This window comes from Schistocerca serialis, chromosome 4 (assembly GCF_023864345.2).
Source record: "Schistocerca serialis cubense isolate TAMUIC-IGC-003099 chromosome 4, iqSchSeri2.2, whole genome shotgun sequence".
Taxonomy (NCBI): Eukaryota; Metazoa; Arthropoda; class Insecta; order Orthoptera; family Acrididae; genus Schistocerca; species Schistocerca serialis.
Genome location: NC_064641.1, coordinates 883,595,238 through 883,619,151, shown reverse-complemented (window position 1 = coordinate 883,619,151; position 23,914 = coordinate 883,595,238). Strand labels below are relative to the sequence as shown.

The window sequence follows — 23,914 nt, the reverse complement described above, 5'->3', positions numbered from 1 at the left end:
AAAGCAGTCATAGACGCTAGCAAGGACAGCAAAATGTGGTTGCAAAATAAATAATAAATTTTTATCTATTGGAATATTTGTGTTTTAATTAATTATAAACATAGATCAAACTACATCTATTTTCCCATCCATCAAAACACACAAAAACAAAGAATGACACTTTGCTGTCCGATAGAGAATTTGTGACAGCTTTTCAGAAAGTGGCAAAAAATAATGCACCTGAAACTTTTTCTTATGCCTGTGAAATGCAGTTTAATGCAACCCAAATACAAAAATTAATCGAAAAGAAATGTTCCTTGTTGCTGACAATCTGATATTCAGTAACTGTCATATCAGATTATAAAATTTAGTTTTATTTTTCATCTTTGTAAGTAATAAAGAGTCATATGATAGGAAACAATTACTTCACTGTAATGCTGCTTGAAATTTTCTTTCAGATCTTCAAGCTTTGACTGGTGTTCCTCTTGTGACAAATTTTCAAACTGTTCTTTGTGACAAGTAATAAAGTGCTGTTCAGTCAATTAATTTTTTAAATACACGAGGTTCCAATGACATACTAAACTTTTGGCATGATTTTTGATAGCAGTTCAAAAGAAATTAATTTCCCACTCAGGTTTAAATAGCACGGACGTGCTACTTCTCCTTCTTTTTTTTTTATGTCGTTGACCATCCATCTTGATCCATTGTAGCTTTACGTCTGTTGACTAACAGCTTTGTGTCATATCAATGCTTTTAACTGTTGCTGGTGCGGCAGTCTGTCTTCCATGCGAAGTGCACGTACAACGCCATGGCAAGGCATGGCGGGTGGACCATGTGGCCAGCTAAGCAACATGGCAATGCCACTGCAGCAACATACAAATTCGTCCGGGGTGCTGGCCTCAGGCGATCGTGGACGCTAGCCCCCCTAGGGGCACAGTTTGAACGAGCCTGGTCTAGAGCATCCTGCATACATTCAATCAGATTTAAGTCTGTGAAGTGAAGTGAACTGGTGTATAGAGGATCTTGATGTCCCAATGCTAGTAACTGATGAAAGTCTTTTAGTGGCTTTCAAAAAGAAATGTGTGACTTTTAATGGTAATTACCGTATTTACTCGAATCTAAGCCGCACTTTTTTTCCGGTTTTTGTAATCCAAAAAACTGCCTGCGGCTTAGAATCGAGTGCAAAGTAAGTGGAAGTTCTGAAAAATGTTGGTAGGTGCTGCCACAAATGACTTCTGCCGTCGAATATAATATATGTAGCACTGCATAGTCATACTTTGCAGGCACAAAGATAAATACTAGCGCCAAAATCTCCGCGTCAGTAAATAAATTAAAAAAAAAAAGGGTGGAAGACAAGCCTTCTTCTCCGCCCCGAGTTTCGACCACTGCATTTTATACATTATCCAACGAAGTAAATACAAATTCCGTATTGTTCATCTTCGAATGTAGCAGCATTTCAATGTAGTACGAAAATCCGACTGGCAAGACTGTTTGGGATGTTTGTCAATATGGCCAACACTACGTTCTGAATTTATTCCTACCTGTGAGAAGAGATGGTTGCTAATAGGAACTTTTATGAATTGTGAATCACATACAGTATTCTCTTCGCCATAAGAATAATACGAATATAAACATTTTGCCGTGTATTCTTTCGTGTTTGCTACTATCTCATTTAAATCCTATCTGCCGAATAAACTACGAAACTAGGGTGAGACAACAGCAAACGCGGAAGAATATACATATCATATCATGTTTATATTCGTATTATTCTTATGCCTAATAGTGATACAGGCAGAAATTGACTAGATTTTTAAATCTAAGATGACTCTAATTTCTGTGCAGAATGTAATGTACTAAAGAGGCGTCTGCAAAGATTTTCAAACGGAGAAAAATTTTCGCTAAACTCTCGTTCAGAACGTCTTCTATCAAAAGCAGTATATTATTTGGTTCTTGTTGATCATTATCAAAGAAAGCAGCAGTGTAAGTAACAACAAATAGCAGTCTCTTTGCCATTGTTTTGCTAATGAAACAATTCCTCTCTTTTTTAATTGTAAGCGGCGGTAGCGCGCATGAAAACAAGCCATGCCGCGAGCAGGGACAGGCCGTAAACACTCATTATCAGAATGCGACAAACAATTCATGACACAGTACAGTAATGCATTTTCAGCTTAGAGTGACGTAAACACCTATAACAAACAGAACAGCACTTACCAGATCAAAGCAAAATAAGCAATTAATTCAAACCAGACGAAGCACGTGAAAAAGGAAAGGTACCCATATATATACGGACGGAGCATGTGACGCATAGCAATGGCTACCTAGTAAAGCTTAACTGCTAAGCTTACGACTCGAGCCTACTGTAGCTGTATCGTCATTCATTTGACCTAAATTGTGTCTCATATTACAATGGACCAACTTTGTTTCGATTTGGAGGTGTGGCCTAAAACTTTTCCCTCCCCTTGAATTTCGAGTCTCAAATTTCAGGTGCGGCTTAGATTCGGGAAAATATTTTTTTTCTTGATTTTGAGTCTAATTTTTCACGTGCGGCTTAGATTCGAGTAAATACGGTATGTGCAGAGCAATCTGTAATTGATAGAAAGAATATATTCATGGTGTCGGTGATCTTGTCCACATCACTGACACCTCCATAAATTCAGGATGGTGTAATAAACATGAAAAGTAAGTAAAATGAGAATAAAATACCTTCTCATAAGTGGAGAGGCAAGCACACCAAAAATTTACTTAATGAATTTGTTCACTAAATATGATTCACATTAAAAATATATATATATATATATATATATATATATATATATATATATATATATATATATATATATAAAAATAAAAAAACAAAGATGATGTGACTTACCATACGAAAGCGCTGGCAGGTCGATAGAAACACAAACAGACACATACATACACACAAAATTCAAGCTTTCGCAACAAACTGTTGCCTCATCAGGAAAGAGGGAAGGAGAGGGACAGACGAAAGGAAGTGGGTTTTAAGGGAGAGGGTAAGGAATCATTCCAATCCCGGGAGCGGAAAGACTTACCTTAGGGGGAAAAAAGGACGGGTATACACTCGCACACACGCACATATCCATCCACACATAAACAGACACAAGCAGACATCTGGATATGTGTGTGTGCGAGTGTATACCTGTCCTTCTTTCCCCCTAAGGTAAGTCTTTCCGCTGTTTAGTACAGTCAACAGACGCACATAAAAGTAAAAGTGATGCACTAATCTTGCCCTCACAACGGGTGGGTCCATCTCATCCTGGGATCTGAATGAATAACCTGACCATCCTTTTTAACCTTCCCGACCTCTCTCTCTCTCTCTCTCCTTCCCAAGAAATGATCTATTAGTTCTGAAAGCTAAGATAGTGTCATGTATGTTTAAATGTGTGTATTGATAGTGAAATATTTTCCTCCTATAGGTAAGTACTGGCAACCTATTCTCTCTAGTAAATATATCTTTTCTCTCATTCTGTATGAATTATGATTTTTTTAAGGTCTGCTTCTACAGTTAAATATTATTTAGTTGCAGAGATGGACCTGAAATGCATTTTTCAAATATGCTGAAATTCCTATTCCTTTACTTTTATTTACCAGTTCAGTAACTGATAGAAGAAGACTAAAGCGAGAGTGTGACTAGAATTAATTGAATGTTAAATGAAGACATAAGCTTTGTATTAAAGGTACCAGCGTAGAAGTGATATTGGGAAGATGACTTTGCAGTCCTCTGCGGTTGAATGACACTGACATTTATTTTGTTTTTTAATATTTTCTTAATTGAGTTTATAAAGCTTGTTTATTAACATTGTTCATGAAAACTTTGGTTAAAGTATGCTTGTCTGTCTGTTCTCATCTGTCTGTTCTCTTTCTAAGTTAAGGCCAAATACCAGTGGTCTCATGGGGTGATTGAGTGTGCAGTTTTAAATTGCCTTTATAGCGTTAAGAAATTCAGAATTTGCTTTGCTAAATGTGTTACTGTAAGTAATTATACAAAATTTCCACTGTACAGTTCAGTAATGAAATCTGCACTTTGGTTTGCAGTTCAAGTCGAAGTTCCAGCCATTCCAGCTACAGTTCTTACAGTCGCGATTCACGGTCCGGGTCCCGTTCGAAGTCCAAGTCCGTGTCGCGGTCCAGGTCCCGCTCCAGATCTCGCACACCTCATTCCCGATCTAGCTCGAGGACACCCCTGTCCCGTGCACGGAGGAAAGCCAATCGACCTCTCGTTCCTACTGCACGCACCACAACTGCGGCCGCTGCAGCTGCAGCCGCTGCTGCTGCTGCTACTGCTGCTGCATCTGCCAACAATGATGCACCTCGTTCACCCCCTGCCTCTCCTCGCAAGCCCTCCTCTAAGACATCAGCAGCAGAACCACGATCATTTGTCAAGACTGGTAAGTTTTGGCAGAGTATGATTTGCATTTGTTATGGTGATCCTTTTTTCAAATTTCTCAATTGTATGTACAGCCCTTTGTGGAGGAAAATGCATGATAACACTGTTAACTTCTTCCAGGTTAGTGACTGGTTACTTCTGAAGTAAAATGTTTATTCAGTATGCAAGTTGATGTAGCAGTTGCAGTTTAGAAGTTCCTCAACGAATCTCCCAATACTGTCAATAATAAAAACGAACACATAAGCAGTCACTTTCTCGTTTCCAATATTGTCATTACTTGGGCAAAATGTTAATAAACACGCTCAACTAAATAACACTTGTTATGAACTGACAATTTGTAAACATGGAATGGATGAAAACATGACCTGGGCGCAGATGTGTGCTTTGTAAGTCACTTTGATTTTAAACTAGAGGCAAGAATGAGAAATTTGAGTGTGATTTAAAATTTTAATTTACAATAAAATGTAATGTGGAATTAAGTTGACCTTTTGAACTATTGAGATTGTGCACCCACCTGACTTCGAGAAGATTGGTTGTAACTGAAAGATGGCCTAAAGTTAGTGATTTGATACAGTTGTAATAAGTGAAATACCATTATTCGATATGGGCAAGACTGCAACATAGTTCTACGCGCATGCTATAGAAGCCTCTGATCGACTCGTAGCACATTGGCTGGTGAGGCAAGCCTCACCTCCTTTTCCCACAGCAGCCAGCTTACAGCTTGTAAAAGGAATGGGCGTGTAATAGGTTAATGTGTCACAGAAGTCACACAAAAAGTTTATGGTGAGTCGCTGCAAGGACCAGGTACAGCACACAACATTGCACACTGATCAACAGTATATTCACAACGGCTGCTTATTGTTAAGGCGCACAATACTGTTACATACCTTACATTGGCAGCAACTGTAAACATTCCAGAGCGGCAAGATGTCATCCAGCTTCCACCAGTCACAGAGAGCCAAGTAAAAATGTGTGATTAGTAAGTGGATTAAGGATGCAAGAGACCCACTGTTGTTTAACAGCAGAATTTGCAAAACACAGAGGAAGCAGAGGCTGTTCCACTTTTGATTCAAAAGAACGTGCAAATGACAACAGACTAAAGTTAGAAGAAATTCTAGCATCTGCAAAAAGATTGATGTGTGAAACAGTCAACAATTACCACCGTCGTTCCTAAGCAGAAGATCTTCCTGAGTAGGCCTGCCCAAGAAAATTTTGGTTCTCTGTAGCATCGTTAAGTGGGTTGAAGGCTTCTTTCCAGTCACTTGTTGACCAGTCTGGTGTGGCAATAGAATGATAGCAAGAAGAAAGTTGGAGTTCTAAATTTCACATTTAAGAAATCAGTCACACACGAGAATCATACAAACTTACTGTTGTTTGACATTGGACTCCAGTATGGAGGATATAGTAATAGGCATCCCTAGTCGAGAGAAACAACTGAAATATTTGAAAGCAGATAAGTCACCAGGCCCAGATGGAATCCCAAATTGATTAAGCTTCTGTTCAAGAGGGAGGCGAGCATAGGTTAGAAAGCATTGTTTGTGAAAAACTAATCTTTTCCTTTTCTCACATGATATCCTGCAAACTATGAGGGAAGAGTAACAGGTAGATTCTGTATTCCTAGATTCCTGAAAAGCATTGTACACCATGCCCCATTGCTGACAGTTAACCAAGGTACGAGCATATGGAATAGGTCGCAGATATGTGAGTGGCAGGAAAACTCCTTAAATAACAGGACCCAGTACATTGTCATCAACAGTGAGTGTTCATCAGAGATAAGGGTATCATCAAAACAGCCCCAGGGAAGTGTGATAGGACTGCTGTTATTTTTTATATACATAAATGATCTGGAGGACATGGTGAGCAGTAATTGACGACTGTTTACTGATGATGCTATGGTGTACAGGAAGTTGTCGTTGTTGTTGTTGTTGTTGTTGTTGTTGGAGGATAGAAGATGACTTAGACAAAATTTTTAGTTGGTGTGATGAATGGCAGTTTGCTCTAAATGTAGAAAAAATATAAGAATACAGCATTAGTAGTGTACCGCTTGACAGTCAGATAGATTAAATGTCTATGTGCAATTTCGCAGAGCATTATGGGATTGATTGACCATGTAAGAATTGTAGTAGGGAAGGAAAAATGGTTGACTTTGGGGAGAATTTTAAGAAAATGTAGTTCATCTTCAAGGATACTACATATAGGACACTAGTACAACCCATTCTTAAGTATTGCTAATGTGTTTTGGATCCACACCAGATTGGAAGACACCAAAGCAATTCAGAGGCAGGCTGACAGGTGTGGTAGCAGTAGGTTTGAAAAAATTGCAAGTATTACAGGGATTGATTTGGGAACTCAAATGGGAATCCCTGGAAGGAAAACAACGTTCTTTCCAAGGAACATTGTTAAGAGATTTTAGAGAACTGGCATTTGAAGGTGGCCGCAGAACAGTTCTGCTGCTGCCAGTGCACACTTTGTGTTAGGACCATGGAAGCACATGGACAGTTGTTTTTTCCTCACTCTATTTTAGAGTTGAGCAGGAAACGAAACAGTAGTGGTGGTACAGGGTATGCTCCAGCTTGCACTGGATGGTGGCTTGTGGAGTATGGTTGAAGATGTAGATGTAGACCCTGAATGAAATTCCACTCTGCAACAGAATGTGTGCTGATTGAGAAGAGGTAGTGCCTGAAGTAAAGCTGTGAGGACAGTTTGTGATTCATGTGCTTGGATAGCTCAGCTGATACAGCACTTATCCATGAAAGGAAAATGTCTGAGGATTGAGTCCCAGTCTTACACACAGTTTTGATCTTCAAGAAGTCTCTGAATTATAGACAATGAAGGTGTCTCAGACAGAAAAACAAAAGTTACCTTAGAATTAAACAAAGCATGGGAATCATTAAAGTCTACGTACCAGTACTGTGTGCTCACGTTCTGAGACAAGGTAGAAGACTGCTACATTGAATGTAGGGAGACTTATACTTGACAACAGGTACTGCTACAAGCTGATAATACAGTGGGATGGGAGATTTTTATGTGAAAGTAGACATAAAAATAGAGATGCACCAGTGAGAAACTTTCAGTAAGATAGCTGAAATCAAAGGCCAAGTGGAACTAAAACTGTAATTGTTGCAGTAACACAGATTCCATGCCTGAATTACAGGGGGGCTATGAAAAAAGCTGCAGTGTAATGTACAGGGTGATTATAATTAAAGTTAAATGTTCAAAATGCTTTAGAAATAACACCATTGTTCAGAATGACATCAAACTGGAATGGAATATTATTGGAGAAGGGGGAGAAGTATGAAAAAGAAGAAAAAAATTATTGTGAAAATTGATCAATAGATGGCACTGTATATGTCAGAATATATAAATGAAAACACCTGTCATGCACACAACCCATTGAAGTTGGTATAAACACGCCGGTACATGGCTTTTCCTCCTTTCGTGTCTGTGATGTTCGCCATGACTGTCTCAATGCAGGATTGTGCTTTACTTGTAAAGCAGTATTACATGAATGATGACTGTGCACACGTCACTCTGCAGAAGTTCCGGAGACTGAAGGATTTGAAAAAGACATTGGTTCAGTGACTGCTGTGGGTCTGGAGAAAATGATACGGAAATTCGAAAAAACGGGTTCTTTTGGTGTGCAGCCTGGTAGAGGGAGGAAACATATTGATTTGACGTCAGTGGAAGCAGTGGCCACAGCAGTGCAGGAGGAGACGAGCGGTGGTGTGCAAACGTGTGGCGCACAGAGAATTGCCTGAATATTGGACATACCCATGAGCACAGTGCTTAAACTCGTACAAAACATCCTTCTTTGCTATCCATTCAAAATTACCCATGTGCACGAGTTGCTCCCTGTTGACCCGACAGCAAGAGAGACCTTTTCTTTAGAATTTCTTGCTCGCGTGGAAGTGGACAATGATTGGCTGTGGAAGATTTTGTGGACCGACAAAGCCCATTTCCATCTGACAGGATATGTCAATACACAGAATTGTCAAATAAGGGCAACAGAAAATTGGCACGCAAATCAACCAGCACCACTTCATCCTGAAAAGGTCACTTACGGCATCATTTATCATAGGACCATATTTTTTCGAAGAGGCTGGTGCTTCCGGTCCTATTACCCGTACTGTCACTGGTAAGCACTATGAGTGTCTTCTGCGCAGCCACATCATTCCACATTGTGAATGTGTGGAGGGGATCATTTTTATGCAAGATGGCGCCTCCGCACATTGCAAATCCAGCAGCTGCTGAAGTGCCATTTTGGAAATGGTAGAATTATCAGCCGACATTTCCATACAGCCGTCCTGATCACCTGGTCTTAATCCATGTAACTTCTAGCTGCGGGGCTATCTGTAGGATGTTGTGTTCAGTGTTCCAATTGCGATCTTAGCTGCATTGAAGGCATGCATTGCACAACACATTCTGAATTTGACCCCAGAAACACTTCGATCAGTTGTGGAACATGCTGTTTCTCGATTTCAACTTGTTGCAGAAAACGGCGGGGAGCATATTGAACATGTTTGCAACAGCCACACGGAAATTAATAATCCGATTTGATTTTGATCGATGCTTTTTTATGCGGTTTATGGCCTCAGGACAATTAAAAACAGATTTTTCCCATCTGATGTGATATGTCTTTTCCTTGGTGGATGGGCTTATATAACTAACAGTATCACACCTGTACACCTATACACAATGAGTACTACAGTTTCTTTAAAAGTCAAACATACACCTTCGGCATTGTTGTATGATTCATTTGTCTTTTGTACTCGACCGCTATTAAATTATAATGCTTACAGCGCCAGCTATTGCTTCATTTTGTAACTATTTCTTTTTCTTCTGCCATAAGTTTTCTGCTTTCTCCAATAATATTCCATTGCAATTTGATGTCGTTCTGGCCAGTGGTGTTATTTCTACAGTGGTTTGAAAGTTTAACTTTAATTATAATTATCCTGTTTATAATTTTTCCAACAGAAAATAGATGTAATATAATTGGAAATCTACTCACCAAATAGTGGCAGAAGCAAACCTCTACAAAACTTAAAGAAATTTGCAAGCTTTTGCAGCTTATTATATTCAGATAGAACTTGAATTTGAATTGTATCTACTGTTAAAAATACACAAATTTTATAACACAGCATATGTGGTTTACAAAGTTGATTTATCCCATGTCATACAAAACTGTTTTGCGTGATACTAAAATAGTATTACACTTCTCTCCCCAGCCAAGCCACTTGCATCAACAGTTACCCAGTCAGAGAAAAAGGCAGCTAATGAAAGGGTACTCCTGATGAATCCGCCAGCTCCCAGCCCTCGCAAGCCGAAGGAAGTAAGACCACCTTCGCCTGGAATGAGGAGTAAATCTGCACAGAATCCTCCAGCACCTGTTCCAAATACAGTGTAAGCTATTTTTTGTGTTACGCATTATGCTGCACAGTTATCTCAGCATTGATAATCTCATTGAAACTAGAATGGTTTTCATGATATAGACTTAGAAAGGAAATTAATGTACTTCAGTGCAAATACTTTTTTTTCAGTCTGAGGAAAGAAAACTATCTCTCATATACATCTACTTCTATTTTCCTAAAATCAGCGTACGGCGTTTAGTAATGGCAAACCAATATCATCCCCACCCTTCCCTCTTTTACAGATGGTATATTTGAAGATAGACTATTGGTGCTTCTCTGTACAAACCTGGATTTTTTCTATTTTTACTCTCGTTATCACTGTACAAGATGTACGCTAGCCTTGTTTTTGTACCGGACCTCTTGGGGTTCAGAGAGTAAAGCATTCTACAATGTGCAGTGACTTTCTTAAAGAGCCTCCCAATGGATTTTTTGGGAGTATTTCCGTAGTGACTTACAAGAAAACTAGCCAGTATGGTCAAATTTCGTAAGTGGTGTTGTGTGAGAAAAGTACTGTATTGCAATGTTGATGTACCGGTAATGGAATTTATTTAATAATACTATTAATTTTCTTGTCAATAGCTTGACACGTCATTGATAAGTAATTCAAAGACCATGAAACAGTAAGTACTGGTGCTATACTTCATTGTAACTTTGATTTAATTTGCATGTTTTCATGAGATTTTGAAATAATTTTTTGTGTACGATGTTGAAAGAAAAAAATCTTGAGAGAATGACTGAGTAATGGAACTTAGTAGACTGTCACGAACTATTGCTGCCTGGTACAGCGCATTTGGTTGCTTTGACCCATTTATAAAGTTACATTTCCAAGCCATATTTACTATTACCTTTCCCATGTTAGTGAAAAGTATGCACTGAATACTGTAATTTTTTTAAAAAAAATTAAGGGTTCATTCATCTTTTTTCCCCCTTATAACCAGTTTAATGGAGGCTGCCTGTAGCCTTCTGTAAATAATAGTGGCCGACATGGTTGACACAATCTACTGAATCATGGTGGCCTTCTGTAAATAACAGTGGCTGACATGGTTGACACAATCTACTGAATCATGGTGGCCTTCTGTAAATAACAGTGGCTGGCATGGTTGACACAATCTACTGAATCGTGGTGGGTAATTATTAGTTGGCTTATCAATAATTTTATGTAGTGTGTGGTTGTATTTTAATAAAATACTTGAATCTTTAAGTCGTGGATTATTAGACTTTTCTCTGGCTTCTAGTCATCATTGTCATCATCTGTAGCAGCTGCAATTTGATGTCCACTGTTGTATTAACACCTCATTCAGACTTTTCTGTGTACTCTGGCTTCAGCTATAAATATTTATGTAGCTTCTGTATATTTTCTAATATCGTCTAACCCCTTTCAACAAAGTCATTTTCCTGGGCTTTTCTTACATCTTGAATGGTTTTCAGTTTCATTTACAGTTTTGGCCATCCTAGTTTAGACAAACAGAAAAGTCTTTCTTTTGTATTTCTACAGTGACTGCGTGGTTTATTTGTAAGCAAGAGGGAATAACAGAGATGCCTAATGTGATAAATTCTGTCTAGGTCACTAGTAATGATTTGACCATATCCAAGCAAATACCATTGTTTCAGAGGAGCAAATCACTCTGTGGTTGTTGTTCATAACAAGTTTTAAATGGTGGATGCAGCACTGTAATATTTAGCTCAACACTTCTACACATTTATTGTCACTCATAATCTTATGATTATCAGCTTGTCTGTAAGAATTCCTGAAGTATATTAATTACAGATCAGTAATTCCACTACACGATGGAGTATTTTGACAATGGCAATATAATTTCAGTGAATATCCAGTCTCCAGTTCTTTGAATGACACATAATAAGACATTTTACTCACAGATGTTGTAAGTTGGCAGCTAAAACAAGGACAGCCCAATGAACTTTCACAAAGGTATTTATTATGATGGCTGCCATTTAGTTGTGAACGCTTTGACTGTTGGGTGCTGACTGTGACACTGAGATGTTATCGTAACAATTACTAACTGTAGTCTGTGGCATTGCCTGTTACTTACACTTAGACACACATAAGAACAAATTTCAAAATATGGATGTACACATTGGTTATTGTACAAAAGAGAGTAAACTTACAGGATACACAATTAAATGGACAACATAGTGAATCTTTTTAATTAAGGTTAGTATAATGAGGGAAAAAAACTATGTTGTGACTACAGCATATACTTCCACAGGTTCTTAGTTTTCCTAATTTGCTTAATATATCAATGAACACATTGTTGTGATAACCAAAGATATTCTCTAGGTTGAAAAAATTAGGGCAATAAAATCTGGAGAGTAGTTATTGGAATTAAATGTGCTTAAAGGTCAAAATAACAGAAGTATTTTTTGGTAGGTAGAAACATTAATTCTGGATAACTTTTCAGGAAAATCAAAATGTTTACTTGGATAAGGAAAATTAGAGATTTCAAATGAGCTATGTCACTTTGGAGATTAATAGTCATTAGCCGATGACATTCTTACAAGCACATGGTTTTTTTATTGTAGTAAATTACAGTTTTCTCATAAAGTGTTTTATGGTTAATAAGGTATATCAACACAGCTCAAATAAACTGTTGCATAAAGAATATTAATGAAATATTGCCTACATCTACATCCTTACTTCACAGGCCACCTGATGGTGTGGCGGAGGGTACCTTGACCACCTCTATTGGTTTTCCCTTCTATTCCAGTCTTGTATTGTTTGTGGAAAGAAAGATTGTCAGTATGCCTGTGTGTGGGCTTTAATCTCTCTGATATTATCCTCATGGTCTCTTTGCAAGATATACGTAGGAGGGAGCAATATACTACTTGACTCGTCGGTGAAGGTATGTTCTTGAAACTTCAACAAAAGTGCATACCGAGCTACTGAGCATCTCTGTTGCAGAGTCTTCCACTGGAGTTTATCTATCATCTCCGTAATGCTTTCGCAATTACTAAATGATCCTGTAACGAAGCGCGCTGCTCTCTGTTGGACCTTCTCTGTCTCTTCTATCAATTCTATCAACCCTATCTGGTAAAGATCCCACACCGGTGAGCAGTATTCAAGCAGTGGGCAAACAATCGTACTGTAACCTACTTCCTTTGTTTTCCGACTGCATTTCCTTAGGATTCTTCCAATGAATCTCAGTCTGGCATCTGCTTTACCGACGATTAATTTTATATGGTCATTCCATTTTAAAGATAGATAAGAATTTGAATATTTTAAGTAAATTGGTATATAGTTATCATCAGAATAACAGAGAGAAAGAAAAAGATTATGTAAATAATGAGTAGAATTGTAGCAAGTGGAAGCACCACTACCTAGCTACATTTCAAGAACAGAACTGTTGTGGCTTAATTGGCTGGTGATGTGATACAATTACAGTAACTGCCAATTTGTTTGAGGGCTAACAAGAACCCTAGTGTGATATAATGTATTGGGAAAAAAAGCCAGAAAAATATTTGCAGTTTTAATTAACAGTGATCCATCAAAGTGTTGGTATGGGTGAAAGTTATTCTGTTGCTACATTATACTTTGTGCAACACTTTATTTGCTAAAGTAGAATATGATGAAAAAAGAATCACTTGAGAAACGTTGCTGATGATGTTTGATACATAAGGTTTGTGATTGTGGTGGCATAGAAGAAACAGTGGCCCCCTGCGGGTCCGGGGGTAAGAATAGGCCTGCGGTATTCCTGCCTGTCGTAAAAGGCGACTAAAAGGAGTCTCAAACGTTTCGGCCTTATGTGATGGTCCCCTGTCGGGTTTGACCTCCATATCTCAAAATTTTTCCGAAGAGCGAGCCGATTGGGGAAGGGCGCCTTACTTGGTGCATTGTGTCCATCTTGCGTTGAGAACTTTCGCCAGCTTCTTCGTCGTTGTGTTGCATTCCTGCCCGCTCTACATCTCTTGGGCATGGATACGCTCCTGTGTGCACTTTCTGCCCCGCAATGTGCTGGGCCACTTTCTGCACTGACGGCGACCATGGACCACATGTCACCTAACATCCAGCACGGTAGCCAGTCCGTTGTGGTGGGGCCGCCATGTACCCTGTTGGTTGTAGCCCCCTGACAACACAGGGATCGCTCTACTGATGCCTGCGCCGTTAACTCCGCACATATGCCAAGGAGTAGATGCCCATATCCCTGGGGCATCGGGACTCCCGGCAATGGCCATCCTGCCAGGTGGCCTTTGCTGTGGCTGGGTGGCGCCCGTGGGGAGGGTCCTTGGTCGGAGTAGGTGGCATCAGGGTGGATGACACGCAATGAAGCGTGGCACATCTTCTCTTGCTGGTGGCCAGCCACCAGCAGTCTCTAAGCGTTCGAGGGCCCATTTTAAAGGTAACGTTTATGACCCCAAATCGTTCCCCTCCCTCGCCACACCATGGGAGGAACGAAAGGCATTGAATGAAAGTGAGACGTATTCACCCAGCTATCTTGTCTGTACCAGAGCTGATGGTGAATCTTTTCTATCCGTGAAGCCTCAGTTCTTTGTAGAGCATTTAGAGGACAAGTTTGGGGAGGTGAAGGGCTTGTCCAAGATGCGATCCGGATCGGTGTTGATAAAAACGGCATCCTCCGCCCAGTCGCGGGCCTTGCTCGCTTGTACTACGCTGGGGGATGTCTCCATAACTATCACGCCCCATAAAAGTCTGAATATGGTCCAGGGCATTATCTTCCACAGGGATCTCCTTTTACAGTCCGATGACGAGCTGCGCGCCAACTTGGAGCGAAGAGGTGTCCATTTCGTCCGGCGCGTCCACCGGGGTCCGAGGGATCGTCAGGTTGCCACCGGTGCCTTCATCTTGGCCTTCGAGGGTGGCACGTTACCTGAGAAGGTCAAGGTGATGGTGTACCGTTGTGATGTCAAGCCTTATATCCCTCCCCCGATGCGGTGCTTCAAGTGTTGGAAGTTCGGCCATATGTCTTCACGCTGTGCTTCCGACCTCGTCTGTCGCAATTGCGGTCGACCATCCCATCCTGATCATCCCTGTGCCCCGCCTCCAATCTGTGTGAACTGTGTTGCGCACCATCCGTCTTGCTCGCCGGACTGTCCGATTCTGCAGAAGGAGCGGAAGATCATGGAAATCAAGACTCTCGACCGCCTGACGTACACTGAGGCAAAGCGGAAATATGATCGGCTTCATCCAGTGCGCATGACATCTTCTTATGCCGCAACTGTCACTCCTGCTACAGTTCCATCCGCTCCAGTCAGCTCTCAGAGTCGAAGGCCCACACCTGTCCCCTTGATGGTGGGGGGCACTAAACTCCCTGTTGCTCCTGCTCCATCTACTTCAGGAGCAACACTCCCCCAACCATCGGGGACATCAGTTCCCCCTTCCCAGCCGGAGAAGCGTAAGTCTTCTTCGGCTCCTCTCGCCAGGAAGGGATCCCTTGGGGATCTCCCTTCACAAGTTCCGACCGGTCTGAAAGCAGACAGCCGCAAGTGGCTCAAACACCCACTGGTCCCTGGTCGTAGAGCCTCCCAGTCGTCGTCTGTCCCTGACACTGACCCAGTGAGGCCCTCCCAGCCTGACCCACCGAAGGCACAGCGAGAGAAACAGAAGAAGAAGAAAGTCCCCAAGGCTAACGACGTTGCGGTGGCACCCATCCCACCGCTACCAACAAGCTCAGCGTCTGAGGACAAGGTCGAGATTCTGGCGTCTGCTGAAGCCCTGGATCTCGCCGGTCCCTCAGACGCCATGGATGTCACTCGTGCGGGTTCTGAATTGGAGACAGCGAGTGAAAAAGCGGCGTAAATTGTCTTCCTAGTCCCTTCATGCCTTCTCAGCCATGGACAACACCATCCTCCAGTGGAACTGCAGCGGTATCTTCCACCATCTAGCTGAGCTCCGCCAACTTATCAGCCTTCATCCTTTCCTCTGCATTGCTCTGCAGGAAACTTGGTTTCCAGCAATGTGAACCCCCGCCCTCCATGGGTATCGGGGTTATTATAAGAACTGCGCAGCTTATGAAAGGGTGTCTGGTGGCGTCTGCATATATGTCCTTAACTCTCTTCACAGCGAGTTTGTACCTCTCCAAACAGCTTTAGAGGCTGTCGCTGTTTGGGTGTGGACGCCACAGGCTGTTACCGTCTGCAGTCTTTACCTTCCACCGGATGGTGCTGTCACGCAGCATGTCCTGGCTGCTCTGATAGCCCAATTGCCGCCACCTTTCTTGTTATTGGGCGACTTCAACGCCCATAACCCTCTGTGGGGCGGGTCAGTGGCGACAGGTCGAGGCGCCACCATTGAGCATTTATTAGCACAGCTCGATCTTTCGCTTTTAAATGATGGTTCCTCCACACACTTTAGCGTGGCGCATGGCACATACTCCGCCATTGACCTTTCCATCTGCAGCCCTAGCCTCTTACCGTCTGTCCAATGGCGAGTGCATGACGACCTGTGTGGTAGTGACCATTTTCCCATCTATTTGTCGCTGCCCCAGTGTCGTTCTTCTGGGCGCCTGCCCCGCTGGGCTCTCCACAGGGCTGACTGGCCGGCTTTTACTTCCGCTGCCACCATTGAGTCTCCCCCAGAGGGTGACATTGACGAGGTGGTCCGTGTCTTAACCACATCCATCATTTCGGCGGCCGAGGCTGCCATCCCCCGCTCTTCTGGACTCCCTCAGAGGAAGGCTGTACCCTGGTGGTCGCCGGAGATTGCTGAGGCTATTCGCGACCGTAGGCGGGCTCTCCAGCGTCATAGGCGGCACCCGTCTCTGGAGACCCTCATCGCCTTTAAGAGGCTCCGTGCCTTGGCCCGTCGTCTTATTGCCCGGCGTAAGCAGGAGTGCTGGGAGAGGTATGTCTCATCCTTGGGCTCCCGTGTCTCCCCCTCGCTCGTGTGGTCCCGGATCCGGTGGATTTATGGATACCAGACCCCTATGGGTGTACCTGGGCTCTCCTTGGACGGCGCTGTCTGCACGGACGCTGCCGCCATTGCTGAACTGCTTGCCGCGCACTTTGCTAAGAGCTCTGCGACTTCATCTTATCCCCCCGCCTTTCGCTCTCTAAAGGAGCGAGCCGAGCGGACGCCTTTTCATTCCACACTCGTCGTTCTGAAAAATACAATGCTCCTTTAAGCGAGAGGGAATTCCTTGCTGCCCTCGCCGATTGCCCTGATACAGCACCAGGACCAGACTGCATCCACGCGCAGATGCTGAAGCATCTCTCCAGGGACTGCCAGAGACACATTCTCGCGATATTTAACCGCATTTGGAGCGAAGGCGTGTTCCCGCCGCCATGGCGAGAGGGTTTTATTGTCCCCACCTTGAAGCCCGGTGCGGACCCACCAACGTTTTGTGCAAATTGCTCGAACGTATGGTGGGGCGGCGTTTGTGTTGGGTCCTTGAGTCGCGTGGTCTCCTCGCTCCATCCCAGGGTGGCTTCCATCAGGGGCGGTCTGCAGCGGACAATTTGGTGCAGCTGGAATCTGCTATCCGTACGGCCTTTGCCAGACGTCAGCATCTCGTTGCTGTATTTTTTTATCTGCAGAAGGCGTATGACACCACATGGAGGCATCACATCCTTGCTACGTTGCATGAGTGGGGTCTTTGTGGTCGGCTCCCGGCTTTTCTTCAAACCTTTTTATTGCGCCGCTCTTTCCGGGTGCAAGTCGGTGCCGCCTCTAGTTCATCTTATACACAGGAAAATGGGGTCCCCCAGGGCTCGGTGTTGAGCATCTCCTTATTTCTAGTGGCCATTAATGGTCTGGCTGCAGCCGTGGGGTCGTCGGTGTCTCCTTCTTTGTATGTCGACGACTTCTGCATCTCCTTTAGCTCCACGACTACGGGAGTCGCTGAACGCAGGCTGCAAGTAGCCGTTCGCAAGGCCGCATCATGGGCTCTGACTCGTGGTTTTCAGTTCTCTGCAGCCAAGACTCGAGTTATGCACTTCTGCAGGCGTTGGACGGTCCACCCTCATCCTGAACTTTACCTCGTCGGCCACCTGCTTGAAGTGGTGGACACTTGCCGCTTCTTAGGACTCGTCTTTGATGCCCGGCTCACATGGGTTCCTCATATTACTCAGCTGAAGCAAAAGTGCTGGCGGCACCTCAACGCCCTCCGCTGCCTTAGCCACACATCTTGGGGTGCGGATCGCTGCACGCTGTTGCGATTATACAGGGCCCTTGTGCAGTCCAGGCTTGATTATGGGAGCCTGGCCTATGGGTCTGCATCACCCTCAGTGTTGAAGTTGTTAGACCCCATACACCTCTGTGGGGTTCGGCTTGCAACTGGCGCTTTTCGTACGAGCCCCGTGGATAGTCTACTGGTGGAGGCCGGGGTTCCCCCACTGCGGATTCGCCGCCATCGACTGCTCGCTGACTATGCTGTCCACGTGCATTGCTCGCTGGGCCATCCCAATCGTCGCCTGCTTTTCCCTGCCATGGTCCTCCATCTGGCCGAAAGGCGACCTAGATCTGGGCTTTCCATAGCTGTCTGCGACCAGTCCCTGCTGTCGGAACTGGGGTCCTTCCCTCTTCTGCCTCCCTTCCGGGTCCGTGCACCTACGCCTCCCTGGTGTTTGCCCCGGCCGTCCGTCCGTCTGGACTTGGCACAGGGACCCAAGGACTCGGTTCCGCCTGTAGCCCTTCGTCACCGTTTTCTCGCGCTCCTCGCCTCATTTTCGGACTGTGAGGCTGTCTACACTGATGGTTCCCTGGTTGATGGTCGCACTGCCTACGCTTTTGCTCACGTTGACCATGTTGAATAGCGCTCCTTGCCGGCTGGCTCCAGTATTTTTACTGCAGAGCTGGTGGCTACATTGCGCGCTCTTGAGCATATGCGTTCCTGCTCAGGTACGTCCATCGTCATCTGCAGTGACTCCCTGAGCAGCCTCCAGGTCATCGACTGCTGCTTTCCCTCTTCTCCTTTGGTATCCTCTATTCAGGAGTCTGTTTCCGCCATTACCCGTTCTGGTCGTTCGGTGGCCTTTGTTTGGACTCCAGGTCACGTTGGCATCCCGGGGAACGAACGTGTTGACAGGCTGGCCAAAGGGCCGATCGACGCCCCAGCTTTGGAGATCGGCCTCACGGCTCGCGATCAGCAGCTGGTGTTGCGCCGTAAGGTGCTTGGGATGTGGGCTGATGAGTGACGTGGCCTGCCATCCCTGAATAAGCTGCGGGCTGTTAAGGAGACGACCAATGTGTGGCGGTCCTCCTTGCGGGTGTCTCGCAAGGAGTCTGTTGTCCTGTGCCGGCTGCGCATTGGGCACACATGGATGACGCACGGCCACCTATTGCGACGTGAGGACCCACCTTTATGTCGCTGCGGCTCCGTTTTGACAGTGGTCCACATTTTATTAGACTGTCCACTTTTAGTTGTGCTCAGGCAGTCGTTCCCACTGCCTGACTCGCTCCCTGCCCTTTTAACAGATGACTCTGCTATTGCTGACTTAGTTTTACGTTTTATTCGGGCAGGGGGTTTTTATCATTTAATCTGAGTGTTTCTGTTTTATTTGATTGTTTTGTGTTGATTCTGGCCTTTGGCCTACAGTTTTAAACTCAGTTTTTAATGTGTTTTCGGTGGTTGGCTTTTCATTTTTTTTTTTTGTTCCTATGGTCGGCCAACCACCGTCGCACTCCGTGTGATCTTCTTTTGTTTTGTCTGCTCCTTGTCTACGTTTCTTTTGTTCTGTGTCATCTGTCTCCTATTCTGTTGAACATATTTTATTCTCTGTGGGTATTTTTTAGTATTTTGGAAAAAGGGACCGATGACCTCTGCAGTTTGGTCCCTTTCATCCCTAAACCAACCAACCAACCAACCAAGAAACAGTGCAGGTGGTACATGGGTATCTGTCAGTGAATTGATGCAATGTTTTTCTTTTCTTTATTTTATTTATTTTTTCTTAAAGGAAGGGAATGTATAGATGTTGGTGTTGTCTTTATGGTTCTGAAAATACTGCCACTACTTGGATATTATTGATTTTTGTGTGTTATATCTTGTGCATGTAACACACTGATCCACTTTTGAAATACAAATGTCATGTTTCAGTCCTCCTCGCATTCCTGCTGTCTCCAAATTAGCAATGGATCGTTCCAAAATTGTTTTGGCTGCTGCAATGTCTAATAAAGAAAAGCAACGTTCACGATCTCGATCAAGGTCGAGGTCGAGGTCATCACGATCTTCATCTGGCTCAGATTCAAGTGGTTCCAGCAGTGATTCATCAGGTTCCAGCTATTCTTCATCTTCAAGCAGCAGGGAACCTTCACCAAAAGGTACAGTTTTGTGTTGGTTTAGATTGTGTATGTGGTTGCAATTTCAGTAAAGGGCTGTACTAATTTATCAGATTCAGTATTAGAAAGAGATTTAAATAACTTTCTGCAAATAAATCTGCAGAAATGAAATGCTCAGTTTTTGTATTATTAGTGCAGTGTGAAACATAAATGTCTTCAACCTGCATTTCCGTAGATATGTATTGTGTGTTGTTGGGTAACAGTCATACTAAATTTTTGGAATATTTTATTTCACTTACAATCATAATACAAACAGCAGAATGGAACAACATTTATGGCTGCTGTATTCAAAGTTTGAGAACCAGTGGAAGGAAGGAAGTTTTTGTAAATTATTAATTCAGTATGAAACATCAGTATCTTACCTACATCAGTAATATTAAAAAATTTACAAATATCAGTAAGTTATTCTGAAGTGCAAGAATTTAGCATTATGCCTCAGCTACTGGGGCAAATGTGGTTTCTTCTTCTTGTATTCACAACTGTTTAATTAATGTCCCCCAGCTTGCAGGAATTTTGAAATGTTAACCCTTTCACAGCTACAGATGTGCTTGCATAGGCCTTGTAGAGTGCTGTGTTGTTATCGCCAAAGCTGACTGACTGTTCCATAACCCGACCGTAGGAGACCCTTTCCTGCCTGCTAAATTACCTGAGTTGGCCTCCTGGCCCATGCTGAATGTTTCAAATGTATCTTTTGAGCTAAACTTTGTACAGGCCTTACATCCACCCTCTCCAGTTTGTCTCTGCTCGTGGTGCATGCTAGCACAATCGTTCATTCACGAACAGTTTACAAGTGAATCGAGTGCTTGCATGAACACTCCCAGTATCCAGATATTTTTCAAGTATATAAATAGAATTAATTATTCTCAGCAAACTTCAAGAACCAAAAATAAGGCCGGTATTACACTATCAAATATCTTTGTCCAAAATCTTTGTCAAAGATATTTGATAGTGTAATAGGGACTTTGTCAAATGTCGTCCAATATTTGATCAAATCTAGGGCCTCGCTGTATATTTGATCAAAGAAACCGCTTGTGTTCTGTTCACTGCAATGTGACATGTTACCACATGGAGCGCTAGCATCGCTGCAGCGTTCTGTGGTCTGTAGTGTTTTTATAACCATTGCCGGTAAATAAAATTGGTGTGTGCCGACAACTACAAAATTAATAGAGATGTCTGAAGCTGATGAGGCGCTTTACAACGTGAGGCACCCTGAATACAAAAATAGATTAAGAAGATTGGAGACCTAACCTGACCTAATCTAACCTAACCTAACATAACCCTCTCCTGTAGCGAGGAATCGGAGTGTTATAGTGAGTCTGTCTTCTAAAGATGTAGCAGTTCTTAAGTGAATATTGTGCTTTGTAATATGAGGATACACTTCATTGAGCACATACAGAAATGTATGCTCATCCATTCTTAAGTAATTGATGTACGACTTGACGTCTTCCACTGTAAGCTCACGTAACAAGTTTTGTTGAATGCTTTTATCGTGTCGTCGTAAAACCCACGGCTTCACCCAGATTAGATTAGTTTTTCGTTCCATAGTTCCGTGCTGAGGAGATCCTCGTGGGTGTGGAACATGTCGATTTTTTTAAGCTGAAATAACAATACTAATAGTATGAATAAATACAATACATCATTTGTTTCTATTAAAAATTTTGCCAATGGAGTAGAAGGAGTTGGCCAGTAGTAAGTCTTTCAGGCTCCTTTTAAACTGATCTTTATTTCTAACTAAATTTTTTATGTTTCCTGGCAGATTATTGAAGATGAGTGTTCCTGAGTAGTGGACCCCTTTTTGAACTAAAGTAAGCGCTTTTAAGTCCTTGTGCAGATCATTTTTGTTCCTGGTATTGTATGTATGAACTGAGTTGTTTGTTGGAAAAAGAGATATATTATTTACGACAAATTTCATTAAGAAGTAAATATACTGAGAGGCAGTAGTTTGTATTCCCAGTTCTTTGAAGAGGTTTCTGCAGGAGGTCCGTGAATTTAGTCCACAAATAATACGTATTACACGCTTTTGGACCTTGAAAACCTTTGTTTGACTTCAAGATTTACCCCAAAATATTATCCCATTTGACATTATGGAATGAAAGTATGCAAGCTTTTTCATTTTTATGTTGCCTATGTCTGCTAACACTCGAATTGCAAATACAGATTTGTTAAGGCCCTTCTGCAGTTCTGTGGTGTGCTCCTCCCAACTGAATTTATTATCAAGTTGTAATCCCAGGACTTTTAAGACTGTCAACCTCGTATGTATGGTTCCATTTTTTTTTCCCCCACTTCTTTTCCGCATGTGCACACAATGCAATTGGAGTACGTAGAACTACTGCTGTTAATAACAAGTTGTTGTCAGCCATCTTGAACTTTGACGAAAAATTTGATGACAGTGTAATACCCCTTCTAGCGCTACGTCAAAGATCTTTGTCAAATATATTGGACGGAATATTGGATCACATCTTTGATCAAATCTTTGACAAAGAAATTTGATAGTGTAATACCGGCCTAATGTTCTTGATTAGAAAATATTTCCTTTGTGTTGAAATAATTTGATTGCACCATAAAGAGATGACTGAGCATAATTTTTTACTAACTGAAGTACTTTCCTTTGCCTGCTTCCCTCTGTTGTGTTACCAATTTGTTTACAGCTTCCCTAACGGGAGAGAAGTGAAAATCTGCGAGTGCAATTTTTCACCTTGTTACCGACCTGTGGAGATAATGAGCATTTATAAAGCACAAATCGCGGAACATGAAGAGGGGGGGAATGCCATTTCTCAGTCTTATGCACTGGTTCTACTGAGCTCAGTAACATGTCACAACACCCAACTGCCACCATACTCGAGTTGTGGCCTGTGATATTTGGATTTTCTTGATATTATTATTGTTATTATTAGCCAGTCTTCTCTGTTTCAAACATTTGCATTGTGTTATGTGTGGTCAACATTCACCGCTATCTTTGAACATACCACTAAAAAGCAAGCATCTTGTCACTTTATCTAAACTGTTTCTCCTCATTTCAACATTTGTTTTGCTAATCATAAGCTGTTGAGCTTATAATCTTACAAGTTTCATGCAATTGATCACCTCCGTAGCAGTGAGTGAGAGTTTACTGCAGAGATGTTTCTGTTCTCTGCCAGGAAATATGTACATGGTCTGACACAAAAGAAATTAGATTGCCTCTGAAAATTTGTGTATTTACTGCATATATCACATTAGTAATTGTTACCTTCAAAACTGAACCCTTTTAATGACGTACACAGAATATATCTGTGTGTATTCCTTCCACTGGTCAAAACATTTCTCTGTTTGGTTTTGTTAATTAGTTGTGCAAAGTATATGTCTAATATATCTATGAAAATAATGAATTTTTGGAAATTAATGTAGTTGAATAAATGAAAAATCTACTTACCAAGTGGTGGCAGGAGAACACACATGGAAAGGTATTGAAATCTGTAAGCTTTTGAAGACAGTGGCTCCTTATTCTGACAGAAGGGGGGAAGGAAAAATACTTGTTGGGTTTAGGAAATGGGGAGAGTTTGGCAAAGTTGCCCAGAACCATCGGTCAGGGAAGACTTACCAAATGGGATGAGAAGAAAGATTGTTTGTTGGGGGACAGCACTAGATAAGATTTGAAAATCTTAGAGCTTAGAGGGTAATAAACAAGACAGAGATTACTGACAAAACATTGTGGGAGAGTTAAAATGAAACAGGCACCGAGGTCAAGACTGTCATGTAGTGGAGCATGCTCTGCAACAGGATACTGTATGTTACCATTATACACTCTTTGTCTATACCCATTCATCCTAACTGATAACTTGATAGTTGTCATACTAACATAAAAGGCCCAACATTGTTTAGGTAATGGCT

General features: G+C 42.4%; 1 protein-coding gene across 7 annotated transcripts in view; it reads left to right on the top strand.

Annotated features, from left to right (window-relative positions):
• The window catches only part of LOC126473540 (zinc finger CCCH domain-containing protein 18-like), a 123,952-nt gene that overhangs the window by 58,497 nt on the left and 41,541 nt on the right, over nucleotides 1–23,914 (top strand). For all 7 annotated transcript variants that reach the window (XM_050100660.1, XM_050100659.1, XM_050100654.1 and 4 more), the window contains 3 exons: nucleotides 4,039–4,391; nucleotides 9,616–9,790; nucleotides 19,806–20,029. In XM_050100660.1, the coding sequence (XP_049956617.1) occupies nucleotides 4,039–4,391; nucleotides 9,616–9,790; nucleotides 19,806–20,029 (752 nt within the window). The remainder of the gene's footprint in view (nucleotides 1–4,038; nucleotides 4,392–9,615; nucleotides 9,791–19,805; nucleotides 20,030–23,914) is intronic.